This window comes from Amblyomma americanum, chromosome 1, assembly GCF_052857255.1.
Source record: "Amblyomma americanum isolate KBUSLIRL-KWMA chromosome 1, ASM5285725v1, whole genome shotgun sequence".
Classification (NCBI taxonomy): domain Eukaryota; kingdom Metazoa; phylum Arthropoda; class Arachnida; order Ixodida; family Ixodidae; genus Amblyomma; species Amblyomma americanum.
This window is the reverse complement of record NC_135497.1, coordinates 540,935,843-540,954,086: the sequence shown is the minus strand read 5'-3', so window position 1 is coordinate 540,954,086 and position 18,244 is coordinate 540,935,843. Positions and strand designations below refer to the sequence as shown.

Genomic DNA, 18,244 nt, shown 5'->3' with positions numbered 1-18,244 from the left:
GGTCACGGTCGTGCAATCCTTGCACTACAGCTTCGAAACTTGCTGCACCTGTAAACATTATTTCCTGCTGGCGCCAGAAAACTCAAACAATGACACTTAGCAGCTCCTTTAGGATCTCATAAAAGCACATAAGGCAGGTTCTCCCAGATCATGAATCAGTTTACCAATATCCCTCAAGTGAAAAGCGTACAAAAGCTCGACCTTACCAGTGAGCCTACGGGGAAGAAACTTGGAGGTTAACGAAAAGGGTTTACCTTACGTTAAGGAGAGCGCAGCGAGCCATAGAAAGAAAAAATTAAAGGGGTCACGTTGAGAGACCGGAAGCGGAGAGATTGGGTGAGGGAACAAATGCGGCTAATTACATTTTAGTCGAAATCAAGAAGAATAAATGGGCTTGGGCAGGGCATGTCATGCGAATGCAAGATAACCGCTGATCCTTAAGAGTAGATTCTAGGAGAAGGCAAGCGGAGCAGGGGCCGGCAGAAGGTTAGGTGGGCGGATGAGAGGAAGTTCCCAGGCGTTACGTGGGCGAAGCTGGCAAAAGAGAGGGCTAATTGGATATATTTTGGAGAAGCCTTTCCTCTGCAGTTTTCTTGCTCATGCTGAAGATGGTGATGGTGGTCTCAGCCTCGAAACATTCATGTGGAGGCGCTCCTAAGATAACGTAATACCTATCTCCTTAGCGAGCAAACATCCATGTAAGAGCGGCTCCAAGATGTACTTTTGAAGGAACAAGATAAAAACTACCATTTTTTTGCTATTGTTGAGAGTATACCCAAGCAGCACGCCAATATCGAGCCACCGTTGGCATATCATTGGCGAAAATTGGCGCGAATATCGGCCCTTCATTGGCATTTAGGCAAATCGCAACTCTTTCCAAGCATGGCCCAACATTCCCGCCAAGATTGGGCCGATGTTCAGCCAATCTGAATGCCAAGAATGGCCCAAACATCACTGCCAATATAGGGCCCAATATGGCTCCAGTATGGCCGAATAGTGGCTCCAATATGGCCGAATAGTGGCTCCAATATGGCCGAATAGTGGCCCCAATATGGCCGAATAGTGGCCTTTCGGATACCGGCATATCTTGGCTACCTCTAGGCATTTCCATTATTTTCCGAGACCAGTGCAGAATTATCGCATGCATTTAGAGGTCCTGTCCGTGGCTTTCAATACCGTGCGACTTCTAGCTGTATATATATGCAATTGGTTCGAACTCCCATTAAAATTTCAAAACTGCATGCAGTATTTTCATTGCATATGTATTTTGATTTGCAAACAATATTTCATGCACATTTTTTACTTAATGTCCAGCAGCTACCAAATGAAACAAGCAAACAGGAATTTCAGAAAAATGTTTTTTTATTTCTCATGTGCCCGTGGGGCAATAACCCATGTGGCAAGGGTGCTACGTGGGGTGGCTGGGCGTGACGAGGAGGCTGTGGGGGGGGGGGGCAGGGGAAGGGGCAGAGCTTGGGTGGAGGGTGGCTGGGCGTGAGGAGGAGGCTGTGGGGGGGGGGGGGGCAGAGCTTGGGTGGACCCCTGAGGGGGACAGGATGGCCATGCCTGGAGGGGTTGCAGGGCAGGAGGCTGAGGGCGCGCCTGGGCAGGGTGCTGACCCAGCACAGGGGTTAGCAGGTGGCGCTTGAGCGTGAGACTCAGGAGGCTCTAAAGCTTGGGCATAGCGCCTCTTTCGGCCGCCCCCTCGGTCGCACGCACCGGGCAGCCACCTGCCAATAAAACCCTGTGCTGCCAGGATGTCGACACCCTGCCTCTCGCAGATGGCATCTGTGCAAGGTGAGTGTGCATTAAGACCAAGAAATGCAACTTTTAAAACGATACACTTCCTGCAAGCATATGGAAATCCATGTTCATGATTTGACACAGAAAAACCACACGTTACTGACACGCAAGGTATCCCAACAAACAACACAAGTACTGTACAGTAGTGAAATGCAAAAAAAATGAGCTATCATGAAGGCACTGCAGTCAACGTCAAAGTGGCCATTGCAGGGAAGTTCATGACAACGGATTACAATATGACAAATGGAAATGATTGGTTTGATTGAGGGCATCTGCTGCTTCTTTATGGAGTTTTATGACTAAGACCCCCAAACTAATCACATAAACACAGCAACAGAATATTCATCAGCTGTTATAAAAAATTACAGTAAGATACAGCAAGAAAATAGCTTGGAAAAACTTGTACATGTTTAAAAGCAGGAATCTCAATATTTCTAAATTAAAAGCTACAGCAATTCAAAATCAGGTATACCTGTTGCCACCCTGCACAGCTTTGTGCCAACGAATGGCCGTTTTCCTTTCCTCCCCCGCAGGCTGAATAGTCTCTGCACAGCCACCCCCATCACAGCACCCAAGACATTCGCCGCCACCTCCTTTAAATTGTTTCCGCCTAGGCGGAGAAGCTGCTTCTTCTGAAAGGAAAAATTTGCAGTTGCCCAACGGTTATTTCACATGAAAAATCACATTCTATAACCACTTAACTTGTAGAACGCAATAGCAAAGACAACGGTGTGACTTCGAAAGTAATCGTAGTATACCTGCTACAACACAGCAGCAATTAGTGTTTTTTTTACACCTCATGTGAAACACTTCTTACATTTTGACCACCGTAACAGCATCAAGAAGTTCAATATTAAATTGTTTAGCACTCGTAAGGGAATACTCCACGGTGATTCATGTCTTATGCATCACTACAGGGAAAATATGCAACTAAAATTAGCATCTATGGTTCTTGAAACTGTCCTAGTTGGAGTGGAGTACTGCACTTCAATTAATGAAAGGCATAAAAAGCAATAGCCAGGCAAAAGACTGATCAAAGCTGTCTCCTTAATTGGAAAACAACGAATAATGTAAAAAATTAGCTCCGAAACAGCACTCCCAGTCAATCGTCTCAAACCAATAATTAAAATAATTTGTGTGCCACCTTAACTCAGCCAAACTTTGTGAACAAAATACATACCAAAAAATAGACAACATTACACTACACTAGCTTCATGAGGCTCAATACTTTGATGGAATGTGCCACAAATAATATAGTAGAGCATAACATAGTCCTGTGATTAAATAAATCAAGACAGCCTTAAAATATCTCTTGAAAGCATTGTTAGCAGCACAGATACAGTACTCTGTAATTCAAACTTCAAGGTAACAGAGATTTTCGTCTGAATCATCAGAGTTGCACCCTCATATATCCAAGCAGGTAAACCTTGCCTTAGTACCCCATCAGTATCAGTGAAGAACTTGCTCATGTGGCCAAGAATGTGCTATATGTCAATGACAGCATATAATTACTAATCAAAATGTTAATTACTCTTGTTAATTCTCGCCCTGTTTCCTTCGCACCTTTTCCATCAGCTGAAATTGTGCTATATACCCCGATACAGCTGTGCTGTCCGTGTTAATTTCTTTCCTTTGTACCATCTTGTGTGCTTTGTTGCAGAGGTCATGAACCCTATAGTTGATGCTTTTAAACGAATATGCCATGTGAACTACAAGCACTGAACTAGTAGGAAGCTAATGACAACAGGCCTGACCTACCACTAGCTGCCGTGAAAGCGGCAATGGGGATTAATTGCATAGTGCCTGCAGTCAGCTTATAGCCAAGGATCTTGATAAGGAGCACACGACTGCGCTTGGGAGCTTAGAAAGTGCATTAAATAGGGTCTATTTTGAAGAAACGTTCAATCCTATTTTAGAAGGGACAGAAACAATGCATTCATTTCGAATGTAGAAGAAGCAAAAACAACTATGGCACTTATTTCGAATAAAAAAGAAACAAATGTTAATTCTGTACAGGAGTTTGGATTTTTCACTGTAATACAGGAATTAGACTTAGTATAAAGTAATCTATGCAACTGTCATGTTCGGTATAAGTGGGCGCGACTGTTTCCGGAATTTTCAGTTGTAATAAAACAGACTATTAACAATGTCACAGTAACCCTACTATGTGCGGACTTTTCAAAATTCATCCATTCCCACTATATTAGCTGAAAACTTATACAAGAACAGCATGATTATGGCTTAGGCATGGCAAGCATCTACTTCTGGGGCTCAGATTTTTCAATAAATATCTCAACTATATACATTAAGCACCCAACAGACTACTGTAATAAAACATTGAATGAAAAATTAAATTACCAGGGCAGCTGCTACTCTGTCATCTCTGACAGCAGCTTCTGCCGCCTCAAAATCTTCAATACTGAAGGCTGGCAGCTGAGGGCACAGTGGCGGGAGGGAGCTCACGGGAGGAGACGGCGACCGTGTCCTCGGCTCTTGCCGAGCTTGCTCCAGCCGGCTCAGCCTCTGCAGGATTTCCCGCTGCTGCTGCCGTATTTCTAGCAGCAGCCGCAGCACCTTGAGCATTGTCGCTGAAACGAGCAAGGTTTCCAGTGAGGGCAGGCTTTCACAGCAGATGTATGTATTTACACCTCAAGGACGCAATATGAGCAATATACTGCATTTACACGCTTGCAAGTCGACCTATTGTTTTCAAATTTGAAAATCTGAAATGCGGGTGTTGGCTTGCAATCGAAAATCAGAGCATGGCACCATAAATAAAGGGGAGACAAACTAGTATCAGGGATGATGCGGTAAATGAAATTTTATGTTTGCTCCACAGCTCTGCCCAGAATTTTCTGTATGGTTCTTAAGAACGATTTTTCGTTTTCCTTTCTACTTTTAGCTGTATGCTCAGCACTCTTGGGAGTGTTGATAGTTGATGAAAGGGGCACTGTTCCAATTGCAGTGGAACTGCCACTCAGAACAGCAACGCTTGCAGGGAGTGCCGGTACCTGATGAAAACCTAAAAACAGCGCCATAAAGACAGACTAGAAGATGGGCGAGCGCTGTTTTTGGTTCTTCACTGATGCACCAGCTCACTCTGTTGTTGGTTCTTCTGCAGCTGACAAAAGAGCTGATGCCACGCACACAGTTTCTCTGTGGCTGTTTGATGCATGTAATGTCTCCTGGCTACATATTTTACCAGTTTGTAATGCGGTGCTTCATCAATTGTGCTCAGGGCCAAGTAATGGCGCGTTCACACTTGGACATTCGGCAGAGAGAACGAGCGGAATGCGCTGCCGCGGCAGAGATTGCGCCGAAATACCAAGCGGTAAGCCTGATCGGTCCAGGACCGAATTCTGCCACCGGAAAAAAATCCGCCGAATCCCGTCAGCCAATAGGAAGGAGAGTACGAAGTTCGGCAACAAACATGGCGACGCCCTTCGGTGCGGGACGCCTCGTTTGGGACTGAATTCGTCGCTGTTACTGCCTGTTTGAGCGTGTTCAATGCCCATAAAAGCGCCAGCGCTCTTTCGCTTATTCTCATCTCACCCATAAAAAAAGTGTGAGTGATAAATGTGTTCTTTTTTTATTTTAGGTGACGATCCTTTCCTTTTTTAAAAAAGGCTTGAGAGTAACCACCAGATGGCGCCACTAGGCTAATCTTATGTATTTAAAAGCGACAATGCTAGAAATGGCGTAACGTCTGGCAAAATAGCTGCATTTAGCGTAAGTAAGCGTGCATACAGTTATCGTACGTAGACAGCATGGATTAACCTCTTGCCATATCTGTGTACGCCTTGAGCAGACGACACACAGAGGATGAGCGCAGACGAGGTGGTTGGGAAGTGTGAACGATGCAGCTTTTTCGGTGGCAGAGGATTTCGCTTGCTCTCTCCGCCGAGTGTCCAAGAGTGAATGCCCCATAAGCATTCGGTGCTTCTTCACGAATATGTTCAAGATGGCTGTCATCCTTCACAGAACAACTGCGCACCTGGCCGCAAGTTTGACATATCAGGACGGGTAATGCAAATGTGGTGGATGCCTCGAGGGAACATATTTGTGGCTGTTCTACACGATGTCATGGTGAGGTTGTTTGTGAAGTGCGAGATTCTGCAGGATGATGAACTGCTGTGGAAGATTTCACTGGACGTCAGAACAATTAACACCCTGTGGGACTGCAGCATCGATGATGGTAATGTAAACCAACACTGGGCGTCAACATGCTCTGCATTAAGCTACTAAATTGCCATTGATTCCACCACAAGGCACAGCTAAACACAAAGGTATTTGTTCTGTACAACTGCTCTATCCCTTGCAGATCTATATATCACAAATGCACCATGCACTGACAATGCCTTAGTTAAAAATAGCTGCTCTGAATACTGTTCCTTCTATGTACCACCAGTTTTCTATTCAGCTTGGTTGCCATTTTGATTGCAGTCACATCATGGCAAGGATGGAAATAGCCATAAGTGTATTCTTCCATTGTGACAACAGCTGCCAGTGGTAGTGAGAAAGCACAGCAGGCTGGGCACATAAAAAATATATGCACAAAAACTAGAGAAACTGTATAGAGTACAGTGACCACTTTGCAGTCCTGAGCCACAATCTGTAATGTTTGTTTTATTTCTATTGGTCCGTCTTTAAAAGGTTGTGGCTTTCTAGTGACATAGGCCAAGGGAAACAACAATAACAGAACCAAAACCACAATCCAGAACCAAAAAAGAAATTAAAGGAAACAAACTGCTACTCGCCGGGAAAACACACTGCAACTAGTTAGTAGGAATGAGATAGAGCTGTGGAAGTGTCAAGTAGCAAATTTATCACCGCTTAGGTTCAGTACTTCTATTAAGAATTACTTGCAGCAGGCATATTTATACAAACAGTGGTCATTTTCAAAGCACACGTTTTGAAATATCCACCAACTAGGTCTCCTTTAAGGCAAAACAGAACTTCTACCAAGGCCTGTTTAGGCTCATACTTCAAAAAAATAGATTCTCATCTATCCTCCCACTGCATTCTCGTCTTTTCAGGCTCTTCATATACAAGTAAAGAAAGCGAAAAGCCTTACGATCGCTAGTCGCTTCCTCCACATCCTCAAGGTCACCTGCAGTGGAGGCCGAACTAGCCGGGCAGCCCGCAGTGCAATTTGCACCAGCTGGTGTGGCCGCCTCCATTGAGTGGCTGCTAAGCAGGGCTGAAGTTGGACACGAACATGAAGCATTAGTGTTGATGCAGGAAGAACGGAAAAATTACTCAGTATAACACAGGTAATGCTACACGGATAATGCCAAAATGCTACATCAGCACTTCTGCTGAAAGGATACATATATATACACCGTAACTGCCTCGTACAGAATTAGCATTAAGCATTTATGAGCTCCCATTCATTAAGACCATGCTTGTTCAGGGTGTCATCTCATTCTACCAGATTTAGTAATTTAAACTGCTCCTTTATTCTGGCGGACCCTCAAAAACACAAAAAGCCTTAACGAAGCTGTATGCTGCCCCAGCTGGTATCATGCTGCATATTTGAAAGCACAAGAACAACTTGAATGAGAGAACCGCAGAGTTGAGTTGTATGCTACAGGTGGGATTAGCCTTGCTTATTCTGCTGGCAATTGATCCACCGTAGCGTCACTTATGTTAACGACCTAAAACCTGTCGGATCTTCCCCACTATGCACACAGTCACTTATAATAGTACATATTCCACTCCCGCAGTCACCATCCATGTACGCACTCACTCACAGTATAAAATAGTCCACTCCAGAAGGCACCATCTACACACACATTCAATGACTAGATTATAGTCCGGAACCGGACTATGGTCTACTATAGTCGTAGAACTACTATAGTAGAACCGGAGAGGACAAGCGCTACTCATAGCAGTTTATTCAGACATTTCTGATAGCAGCCCACCAGCGCAGCTGTAGCCAGCATCGACTTGCATAAGGTAATCGCCAAATGCAGAACAAGAAAATTATCAACTCACCAGCATACAATCAAAGGATGGTGCCACGTGTGTAGAACGTATGATGACACCAAAACACGTACTATATAGTTACCATATTTTACTTGCACGTGGACAATTTCTGAAGCACGGTCACAGACCTTTCGCTCACGCACTTATCACCCAAAAGAGATGCTTCCAGTACCTCCTTCTCAAGTTCATTTTTTTGCCTCGTCCCACGATTACAATCCTGTGCAGTTCAGGAAAGCATTCAAGACAGTTACCACAATGAAGTTTTGATCCGCTGTCTGTTCCAAAAGAGTATTCTGGAAAACTTCATTTTTGTTTTTACTTTGGCCCTTGGATTTCCTTTAAAATATCCTTGCAGTCGACACAACACAGCTGTAAGTTAAGCCCAAAGAAATAAAAGTACCCAAGGAGTCCTTGCTTCTGTGAGACTGCTGCGAACGGGTGATGCACCAATCCGCCTGCTCTGCCGGAAGCACACACTTCACTTCTTTCCTTGTGGTGCGTCGGTGATCACGGCATGCGCCTTTCTCTAAGGCTTCACCTCCTCTCTGTGCTCAGTTTGAAAAAAAGTAATGCTAGAAGTGCCTTTCGGTCGGTTGTGTGGAAGCTTGCTGCTCTGTTATCGGGGGAGTAATACGTAGTCATACGCGCAGTGATGTTCAGAAACGCGTCCAAACCAAACACTTGCAACAATGCATGACAGCAACGCAAAGATAACAGAAAAAATTGTATATATATGGTTTTGCAGGACTGCAAAACTGGGGAGTGGGGCAGACATGGGACCTTTGAGAAAAGGAAACCGTGATTACTGATGCATCACAAGGAAAGAAGCGAAATATGCACTTTCACCCAAAGAACCTGAATGATAACAAATGTAGGAGTAGCGATTATACTGCCATTTTTTCATGCCTCACGTGACCTGTAACCACATGTTGACGTCGCGGTCATTGTTTAGCTGCTTAAACTGAAGCCAAAACAGCACAAGAAAATGGATTGTAAATTATATAGCAGCCAGAGGAAAATACCACACGGTAATCCATGTGTAACAATGCCTTACACAATATTTTAAAGAGATGAAAACACTACCCAAAAGGAAGGTATCTATATTCTTAATACACCGGCCAGTTTTACTGATGCACACTTTGCCATAGTTGAGTGGTGTCCTATAGGCTACACCAGCGCAGCAAGAACGTACATGTTTTGGTGCTTCTTCTGGCAGCTAGTACGATAATATGGCTTTTCCTCTATAAGTCTTCATAACTGTAACAGCTTACGTGGCACAGAAAACACCAGCCGTATGCCATACTGAGAAGCAAGTATCCTCAGCTTATGAGACTGTGCAGTTAGGGCATAACCTCATACTTTTCGAGATCAAAATATATGAGGTTCCAAGAACAAATGGTATTAGGTTACGCCCTACAGCACAAAGCTTTCATAGCCCGAAGAAAATCGCCTCTAAGTATGGCATACAGCTGGGATTTTTGTACGCCATGTAAGCTGTCGCAGCTATGCAAGACTTGTAGAGGAAAGGCCGGATCGCCATACTGACTGCCGGAAGAAGCACCAAAACGTGCATGTTCTTTGCTGCACTGGTGTCATCTATCGAATACCACACAGGTGTGGCAGTGTACATCAGCCAAATTGGCTGGTGTATTAACGACCGCCTCAGAGAGCGCCCACGCCCTTTGGAACAGGCGGTGGATTGAATCTGCCACTTCATTGTGGGGAATGCCACGGATGCTTCCCTGAAGTGCACAGGACTGCAATCGTGGGATATGGCAAAAAAACCAACTGAAAGGGAGATACCGAAATTGTCTCTTAGTCATGACTTACGAGGCTTAATGTCCCAAACCACCTTAGCTGGAGCAACTCAGTAGAGAGCTCCGATAGTTTCAGCCACCTGGTGTTCTTTAACGTGCACAGACATTGCACAGTACACGGGCGAGCATCTAGCATTCCACCTCCACTGAAGTGAGACCACTGCAGTCGGGATTGAGCCGGCACCTTTCGCGTCAGCAGCCAAGCACCTTAACCACAAAGCCATTGCGGCAATTTGTGTGTCGAGTGTATGAGCGAAAGGCTCTGTGACCATGCTTCAAAAAGAGCTGCTGTTCATGGGCAAGTCGCATATGGTTACTATAGTACATGCTTTGGTGTCAGCAAGCATTGTACACACGTAGCACCATCCTTTGATTACATTCTGATGAATTACAATTTTAAAATTCTCTCCTGCCTTTGGCAGTTACATTGTGCAAGTCAATGCTGACTATGACTTCACAGGTGGGCTGTTAATGAAAAATGTTTCTCATAAACCCAGTTGTGAGCAGCGTTTGTCCCATCCAGTCCTCTTGTCCCTGTCTTCTGTGCACTTTTAAATTTTCAGTACAAAAACTATATTCTACCTTCCATCCTTTGCTTGAAAACAATGAAATGCTAAACTTCATGACTCAATTTTTACAGTACCTCACTACAATTGCTCTTCTCGGCAAACCTATCGTTGCAATGTTTTTTTAGGTGCCTTTTAAAATTGCCAGTCTCGCCAATGTAGACACTGTCACATTCGGAACACGGGACGCCGTAAACAACGCCCGGGTACATTTTTCTCAGAAAGAGCGTCTGACATCAATCAGCGCATGCTTCAGTCTTCTGAGGGTACAGCGCATGCCTACACAGGTGTGACTGGTGATTTTAAAGGCACCAAAAAGAACATTGTAACAACGATAAAAACCAAGAAGTGATCTCTAAAGCTACCACCTAACACTGTATCAACTGGCCATGACATCGTCTAAGGATAGGGCACACGTGTTGACAACTGAAAGAATCTGTTCCGTTGCCTTCACCTCAAATTGTTCTTCAGCCCTTGAAAATAACTTCTCCCTCTTGAAAGGTTTTCAAGGACTCGCATGGACTCTGTGGTAAAGGGGTTTTTGCTATGCAGGAAAGCAGACTTAATGCAGTTTTGCAACAGGGTCTTAATTGAGCTCAAATTCATGAGTCACCCATATGCATTTTTTGCGATCAATAAAAAGCAGGCACGGCTAGAGGGTGGGTGTCCCCCCTTTCTCCTATGTGATATTACCATAAATTCACTAAGCCATAACTGAAACAATGCAAATCTAAAGGCTAAACACAGATAAAGGCTTACAGGGTGGTGATATCAGCCGGGGTGGCGATGGCAGCTGGGGTGGTGGCGACGGGAGCCGGGGTGGTGGCGATGGCAGCCGGGGTGGTGGCGATGGCAGCCGGACGTCAGGCCCATCCGGACCTTCATTGCCTAAAACAGAAAAATGCGTGCATATTTTGAATATGCATTAATTTTACTAATGTTTAAAAATTTAGGATTTTCCACTTACCAGAAATTGCAGAGCTTTCCACTGCAGAGCTCATCTCATATTTCTTGGCCTTTTTCTCTGCATTCTTGTATGATCCTGCAAAAGGTTAGAGATCAAACACCCAACTCAAGTGAAGTCCACACTAAAATTGCTGCTTCACATGAAAATAAGGCAAACATTTAATGCAACAATTCCTGGATATTACTTTTAATGCAATAATTCCTGGCTATTGCAAACACAAACACTTTACAGTAGGCATCTTGAAGCAGCCTGTGGGCTATGAAAGGAAATGTAGGGAAGGGATGTAGATTATCATGTGACCTTGGTGGCCAAGCACACAGCCTCTGTGGTAGCATCAGTGGCCTTTGCTGCATATGTGGTTTATTTCCTGCTAGGCTGGAAGGTGGTAAACGATAATGCAACTATATTGAATTATGAAACCAGCCAGGCACCAAAATTCTAGAATACAGACCTTATAAGTTTTTCCTGTGATTAGCTTCTAGCTTGCGCTGAAAGAACTTTTAACAACGGACTACTTTGTCGTGGAGGCATTCTGTGCAGTGGCCCTGAATGTGGGCAGTTTCACTGCGGTACCGTCGATGCCAAGAGGCACTGCTTATACAGGGTGGCCAGTTTTTCTAGCATAATAGCCCCACCATCCTTCAACAAATCTGTAGTTACCGCGTCCTACGCAGCTGATTTCCCCTTTTTCATAGCTTCTAAAGGTTTCTTAACCTCGGTATTCGTTACTGGCAGAACGTTTGATTGCTCTTCTCTACTGCCAATCTCATTGTCCTCACTACTCTGAATAATGTATAGGTCAGTATAGAACTGCTCTGCTACTTTGACAAACTTGTCCATATTAGTAATGACATTGCCCCCTTAATTGTCCCTAAGCGCCTATATATCTGATCTCTGCCTACGCCTAATCTTCTTGTCACTGCTTCCAGGCTGCCACAGTTCTTTAAGAATGCTCGATTTTCTCCATATTATACTTCCTTATGTCGTATACTTTACGCCTGTTGATCAGCTTTGATAGCTCTGCCAGTTCTATCTTGTCTGTTGGGTTGGAGGCTTTCACACTTTCTCATGTCTTAATCAAATCTTTCATCTGCTTGGATAGTTTACTGGTAAAGAACTTCTTCCCTGCACTCCTCCCCCTGAACTACTTCTTCACTGCACTCGGTAATATCTCTGAAATTTTATTGTTCACTGCGTCTACACTAAGGTTGTCTTCCTCGGTTAAAGCTGAATATGTGTTCTGTAGCGAAATCCTGAATTATTCTACCTCCCCTCTTACCGCTAATTTGTTGATGGACTTCTTTACTAGTCTTTTCCGTTCCCTCTTCAAGTCCAGACTAATTTGAGACCTTACCAATCTGTGGTCACTGCATCACACCTTTCTGATTACTTCCACATGCTGCACAATGCCAGGGTTAGAACACAGTTTGAAGTCAATTTTATTTTTAGTCTCCTCGTTAGGGCTTTTCGATGTCCACTTTCGGCTCTTCCGTTTTCTTAAGAAAGTATTCATGATTCTCAAGTTATTGCGTTCAGCGAACTCAATACCTACCTTCTGCTATTCCTAGTGCCAATGCCATATTCATCTACTGCCTGGTCTCCAGCCTGCTTTTTGCCAACATTGGCACTGAAGCCTCCCATTAGTACAGAATACTGCATTTTTACTTTCCCCATTGCCAATTCTACATTTCACAGAAGCTTTCCACTGCCTGGTCATTATGACTACATGCAGGCGATTAGGCCTGTGGGAAGACAGCTAGCCGTTCTCATGTGGGCTCTGCAAGAAACAGGCAAGCGTTGGCAAGGCTGACATATTCAGTTGATCTACTTAAATTAGGGCATGAGGCAGGCACTTGTGTGTGTTGAAAGCTCCCGCAACGCACACTGGTGACACACTAAGCTATCTGTGTATAAAAGACAAAATCTGTGTTAATTTTTTGTAAGGCTTTTAATGACTGATCACCAACCACGTGCAGTAATTTTGGTTTCAAAGCTGCCCCTGTCTTGTGCGCCCAATGCTTTTGCTTACTTAAAACTAACAGGTACATGCGCATGCATCGACTGACACCACAGCTTGTTGGTGCGCACTTTCAAATGATGCGGTAGACATCAGTGTATACACAGATCACTGCGTATTATTCGCCTAAAACCGCTAAATAATTTATACAGTTGACTCCCGATATTTTTAAGCCGCTTAATTGGAATTTCCAGTTAATTAGAAGTGAAGCATATTTTGGTCCCGTCAGTTTAGCATATAACCCTACAGAAGAAATCACTCGATAATTGAACATTATTATATAGACTGGGTTCCTGATAACTGCGCTGTCATGGTGCAGCAAATGTTGCAATGCAGAGAGACATCCTCCTGTTTGTATGATTTCTCTGTGCTGCTTGCTGGCAGCAGAAAAATTTCATAATGATATCAGCAGCTCTTCTATCTCATTACTTTCAAGCAATTCGTGGAACAGCGTTACAAATATATATTGTCACAGCAAAAGGGATGCAAGAAAGTACCAGTGGAGCCTTCAAGTGACAAAGCAAACCACCCGATTCTGTACACCTATCTTTCTTCGACTAGTTCACAGTGCCACTGCAATGTGGAGTCAAATTTCATGCACATTAGCAAAACATTGTAGTAGATAAGCTTGTTAGCATGAAATCCATTTGCAACAAAGGTCGATGACTGCCATAAAAATGGAACGGCTAAAACAGACATTTTGGGGTTTTCTTCGTTACAGCAAGGTTCAACTGAATATTTTTTAACATCAGCAATTATTCTCCAATTATAAGGCTCTGATTTCCAAATTCAAGAGCGCACACTGCCGCTCTTGAAGGCCTTCGAAATCACCACCAAGTTTCGCGCTGCTTCACTGTCTCAATACATTATACATGGCCCGCATGTCGCATTCAGTGCCCATCGGTTGCCAGGCGGCCATGCTGTGCTGAACCACTGCCAGACTGCCTCTAGCTTACCGCTGCCTCTGTTTGCTCACACAGAGTTGATTCCCGTCCATCCGCAGCTTCACTATGGTTTTGTGCATTATCCACAGTGGCTCCAATCATAGCGACAGGTACAGGCACAAGAAGAAGCAGACTAACATGAACTTAGCACAAGAACTCCAAGATCCCAGAGCACAAAGAGCTGCAGGTTGTGGCTGGCTCGGACTAAGCAAGACAATTTGGACCCCAAGAGTCTCAATTTACAAGAGTACAGAGTGCACTTTGTGACAGATAAGAGGTTTGGGTCGTGAACTTAATGTCTGCAAAGCTATGGTGAGCAAGGACTACACCCTGAAGAAGTGAATGTTTTTGTTTCGAGTGAGGCCATCTGACTTGTTTGACAACCCAAACACAGACTGGGCCCTGCGTCACTGCACATACCTTGGCTACAGCACTAGGCAAAGTGGTTCATCACCACGGCCACAGCCAGCAACAACGGCAGAAAGGACAGCATGCTGAGGCCGAGCTTTAGGTATCGTAGACTCGTTGCAGACAGGATCCTCGACCAGCAGCTCGTGAAATATTTTTGTACCTCCAATGATTTGAGGTTTCCATTCTTTCTAATGTCACAAAGCTGGAAGAGTAAACTAGATAGTTCACGATCCCTGTGGGTCACTTCAGACCACATCGTCATCTATCATTGCATCGTAACCCGGCCACACTATGTATGCATGCATATTGTCGCACATTTCCACCTTTTTTGTGCAGCGCACATGCACCGATCCAGCAAGTTCAAAGTAATAGCCTGCATTGAATAGCCAATTCCCCTGTGGAGGCAGCATCACGCCTGAAAGGATAAGGAAATAATCCAAAGCATCTAAGGAGCAGTCAGGCCACGCAAGGCGGACGGTCTGGGATCGAGTGGTTTGGCGGCATGGCCGCCAGCGCTTGATAGGAGCAGAAGTCACGTCACGAGCAAGCCATATATTGACTCAATTGCTGCTGCAGCTAACTGTGCAGCAACTAGTGTTCATCTCCTGAGTCGTAGACAATTGGTTTGAAAGTCATTGAAATGCCCATGTGATAGAGATATCTTTTCAATCACGAGCGATAAACTTGGACAAGAACAAAGCACAGACAGTCCTAAATGTTTTCAAACCTGTAGAGTCCAGTGACCTGGAAAACTGGATATCATTATAAAACAAGGCATTGCAGTGTTTGAGATCACATGCGAATTTGGACTGGCAATCGCTTTTGATGCAGATGAAGCAATGACATCAGCTCACAAATGCATGTGTGCATCATTCATTAGCCTCCGAGTTTTGAAAAGATTAGTCACTTGACAGGCTAGCAAAAGGCGCCCGTGTGCTGTGAAGTGTTGGCGCACGTTAAAGCCGGTTAAAAAATCCGGGACCCTCCAATACAGCGCCCGTCACAGCCCATGCGTCGCTTCGGGATGCTAGACACCACAATTCACAATTGCACACATAGCGTTATCCCGGCAATAAAACCACTTACTGCATGTTGTGACGACAGCGACTGGGCAGCGGAACCACTCGCACCCTGGGGCGGATGGGTCCGCCTCCTCTCGAGCGAGGCGGATTACCTCCGCGGCTCGCCTTTTCGGCCAGTGGCAATGCTGCCAGTCGTGGGAGAGCCACCCGACAGGGACGACAGCCAAGCTGTCGTCCTCCATCGGGAACTTCACGACCGCAAACGGTTTTGGTGGCATGCTGCAAGGAGTAAAGCGATGCAAACAAAGATTAGTGCGTAAACTGATTTTTCACAAGCTCGCTCGCCCTATTCTCATGTTCCTCTCGCACGAAGGTCTCGCGACACATCTCAGAAGCAATACAACGCAGCGTTAAGAAAATAAGTGCATGAAAAAGGCATGCAATTGAAGGTGCACATGTCGGTCCGAACCCATGTGGCAAGCTAGCCTCCCACATGACTATAAAATAGTACAATTACAGAACAGGGCAACAAATGACGCCTCTCCCCTTATTGCTACTCATGACAGTAGGCTCATGAGGAAACAAAAGAAGCTACTAACAAAAAAGCGTAAATACTTACGCAAGTGGCGGGCTTGAAGATCACGGGAAAACACGATGTATACGCAGCGACGACCGAACAAAGAGAGAGATGGCATCCGTCGGAGCGGTCGGACGGGCAGCAAGGGTTGCCAGATAGCTCCAAGCACAGGTAGCCAAGCTGGCCTCCGTAGTAGCCCAAATAAAGCCAATACTTGGTTTTTGGTGGAATGGAAATGGCGCAGTATCTGTCTCATATATCGTTGGACACCTGAACCGCGCCGTAAGGGAAGGGATAAAGGAGGGAGTGAAAGAAGATAGGAACGAATAGGTCCGTAGTGGAGGGCTCCGGAATAATTTCGACCACCTGGGGATCTTTAACGTGCACTGACATCGCACAGCACACGGGCGCCTTGGCGTTTTTCCTCCATAAAAACGCAGCCGCCGCGGTCGGGTTCGAACCCGGGAACTCCGGATCAGTAGTCGAGCGCCCTAACCACTGAGTCACCGCGGCGGGGCTCCAAATAAAGCCAAAAAACTTTGTTTTTGCATGGAAAACTCCTTAGCCATATTAATCTATTTTTCGCAAGTATATCTACATAATACTATTAGAAGTAGCGCAAGGCTTGCCTGCAAGCGAGTTCATGATTAAGCAAATGTGGTGTTTATCATAAACGTCGTGTTTTATTTTTTTCTCAAAGCATAGCAGTATCGGGAAAATAACAACACGCAAAAAACATCGCACAATAAACTCACTCAGTAATGATATGCATTCAGCAATGGATATAGGTACAGCTCACGACATTTTCACTAAACACAATAAAATAAATACACTACAATAAATTCCAAGACAAACTCTAGTACAGAGGTTGCGGCTAGACAAGATATAGCACAATAGACGGAAGTAGTCTAGAGAGGGATCTCAGGCATCGTGACCTGATTCGAAGGGGAAAAGTTTGGCCCATACATGGTCAGTGACCTTCAAATTCATCAGTATCATGCCTGACCATGGAGACGAACTTTCGTCGAGCCCTAGCATATATGTGTTCCCATTGATGTCTGAGCTGGCATTATCTTTGTTGTCCCTACCGTCATCAAACGCAGCCACCGAACAAATGTTCAGCCAGGTCTCGTTCACTATAAAACCTACCTGCGAAATAGAATGTAGATCTATAACTAGACTTTGCAAGCGCTCCTCCATGTACGTGAAGTTTGGTATGGCCGGGAATAGAGGCTGCTAGGATTTTAAACCGGCCAAGAATTTTTGTCCCGTCTCAGCCCTAAGACTTAGCTGAGCATTTGTTTGACGGCTGCCTTTGATGACGGCAGTGACAACAAAGAGAGTGCCAGCTCAGACATCAATGGGAAAGTCCGTCTGGAGGCATGATATACTGATGAATTTGAAAGTCACTGACCATGTCCAGGTTACGATAGACGTTTCTGAACCCATACGTACGGCTCATCACCTCGACATGCGCGGTCATGTGACCTTCAACTTCATCAGCGGGAACGTCTATCGGCTTTCCAACATTTTTTTGCATTTATCACGCAGAACCGGGTATTGTCTGACAGATCGTCAACTTTCGTTTGAGCACGCGATTGTCAGATTCGATTGCATAAATTGACTTTGTTGCTACGAAATCACCGAATGGACAATAGACAAAACCGATGGAGTTCGGGTCGGCGCCGGTCACTCAGAAGCTTTAGGTTCGCAGTAATGCCTCTTCAGCTCACATTTAATGCAGGAAAAAAAAAGAAGAAACGCTGCGGCACCTATCCAGCAGGAAACGTTTGTCAGAGATGCTGATCAGGGGAAGATATTTCGGGGCTGTCTAGAAAAAACCCTACCGCATGCCCTGAAATGTAACATATGTGCTGCTCCCATTCGGTGTTGTCGTTCTGCGTAGCTGCACGCAACTCAGCGTTTTCGCAAAAGAATTGGCGTAGTTACCGTACGGTAGAGCTAAAGTCGCCGGACAGGGGCCGGGGTCTTCCACCGAAGCCCTTGTTCATTCGCTCAAATTAATTTCACCGATTACAAATCCAACAAAAGGCAAATTTTGATCATCGGTGTATATTTCCATATGTATTCTTTCTGCGTAGCAGCGTTCTCTACTTTTCAATGCACCGATT

At 44.9% G+C, this 18,244-nt stretch overlaps 1 protein-coding gene and 1 long non-coding RNA gene across 3 annotated transcripts in view; one reads left to right on the top strand and one right to left on the bottom strand.

The window, feature by feature from the left end:
• Positions 1-18,244, top strand: part of LOC144116302 (uncharacterized) — a 503,566-nt gene that overhangs the window by 293,425 nt on the left and 191,897 nt on the right. The gene's annotated exons all lie outside the window — the stretch shown is intronic.
• LOC144116301 (uncharacterized) lies at positions 1,394-16,249 on the bottom strand. Of its 2 annotated transcripts, none has more exons than XM_077651039.1 (8): positions 16,155-16,249; positions 15,600-15,814; positions 11,142-11,216; positions 10,934-11,062; positions 6,878-7,003; positions 4,162-4,391; positions 2,276-2,435; positions 1,394-1,788 (listed from the first exon to the last, which is right to left on the bottom strand). In XM_077651039.1, the coding sequence occupies exons 2-8, from the start codon at positions 15,811-15,813 to the stop codon at positions 1,409-1,411; spliced, it is 1,314 nt and encodes a 437-aa protein (XP_077507165.1). In that variant the 5' UTR covers position 15,814; positions 16,155-16,249; the 3' UTR covers positions 1,394-1,408. The 2 variants fall into 2 exon arrangements, with proteins under 2 accessions (XP_077507165.1, XP_077507166.1); XM_077651040.1 differs by lacking the exon at positions 16,155-16,249 and adding an exon at positions 14,837-14,928 and having other exon boundaries at positions 15,600-15,710.

Excerpts from the sequence above, each read along its gene's own strand:
- LOC144116301 (XM_077651039.1), bottom strand. The coding sequence starts at position 15,813 with ATGCCACCAAAACCGTTTGCGGTCGTGAAGTTCCCGATGGAGGACGAC. Across the intron at positions 11,217-15,599 it reads CGCTGTCGTCACAACATGCA|GATCATACAAGAATGCAGAG; the intron begins GTAAGTGGTTTT and ends AACCTTTTGCAG. Across the intron at positions 11,063-11,141 it reads GGAAAGCTCTGCAATTTCTG|GCAATGAAGGTCCGGATGGG; the intron begins GTAAGTGGAAAA and ends TTTCTGTTTTAG.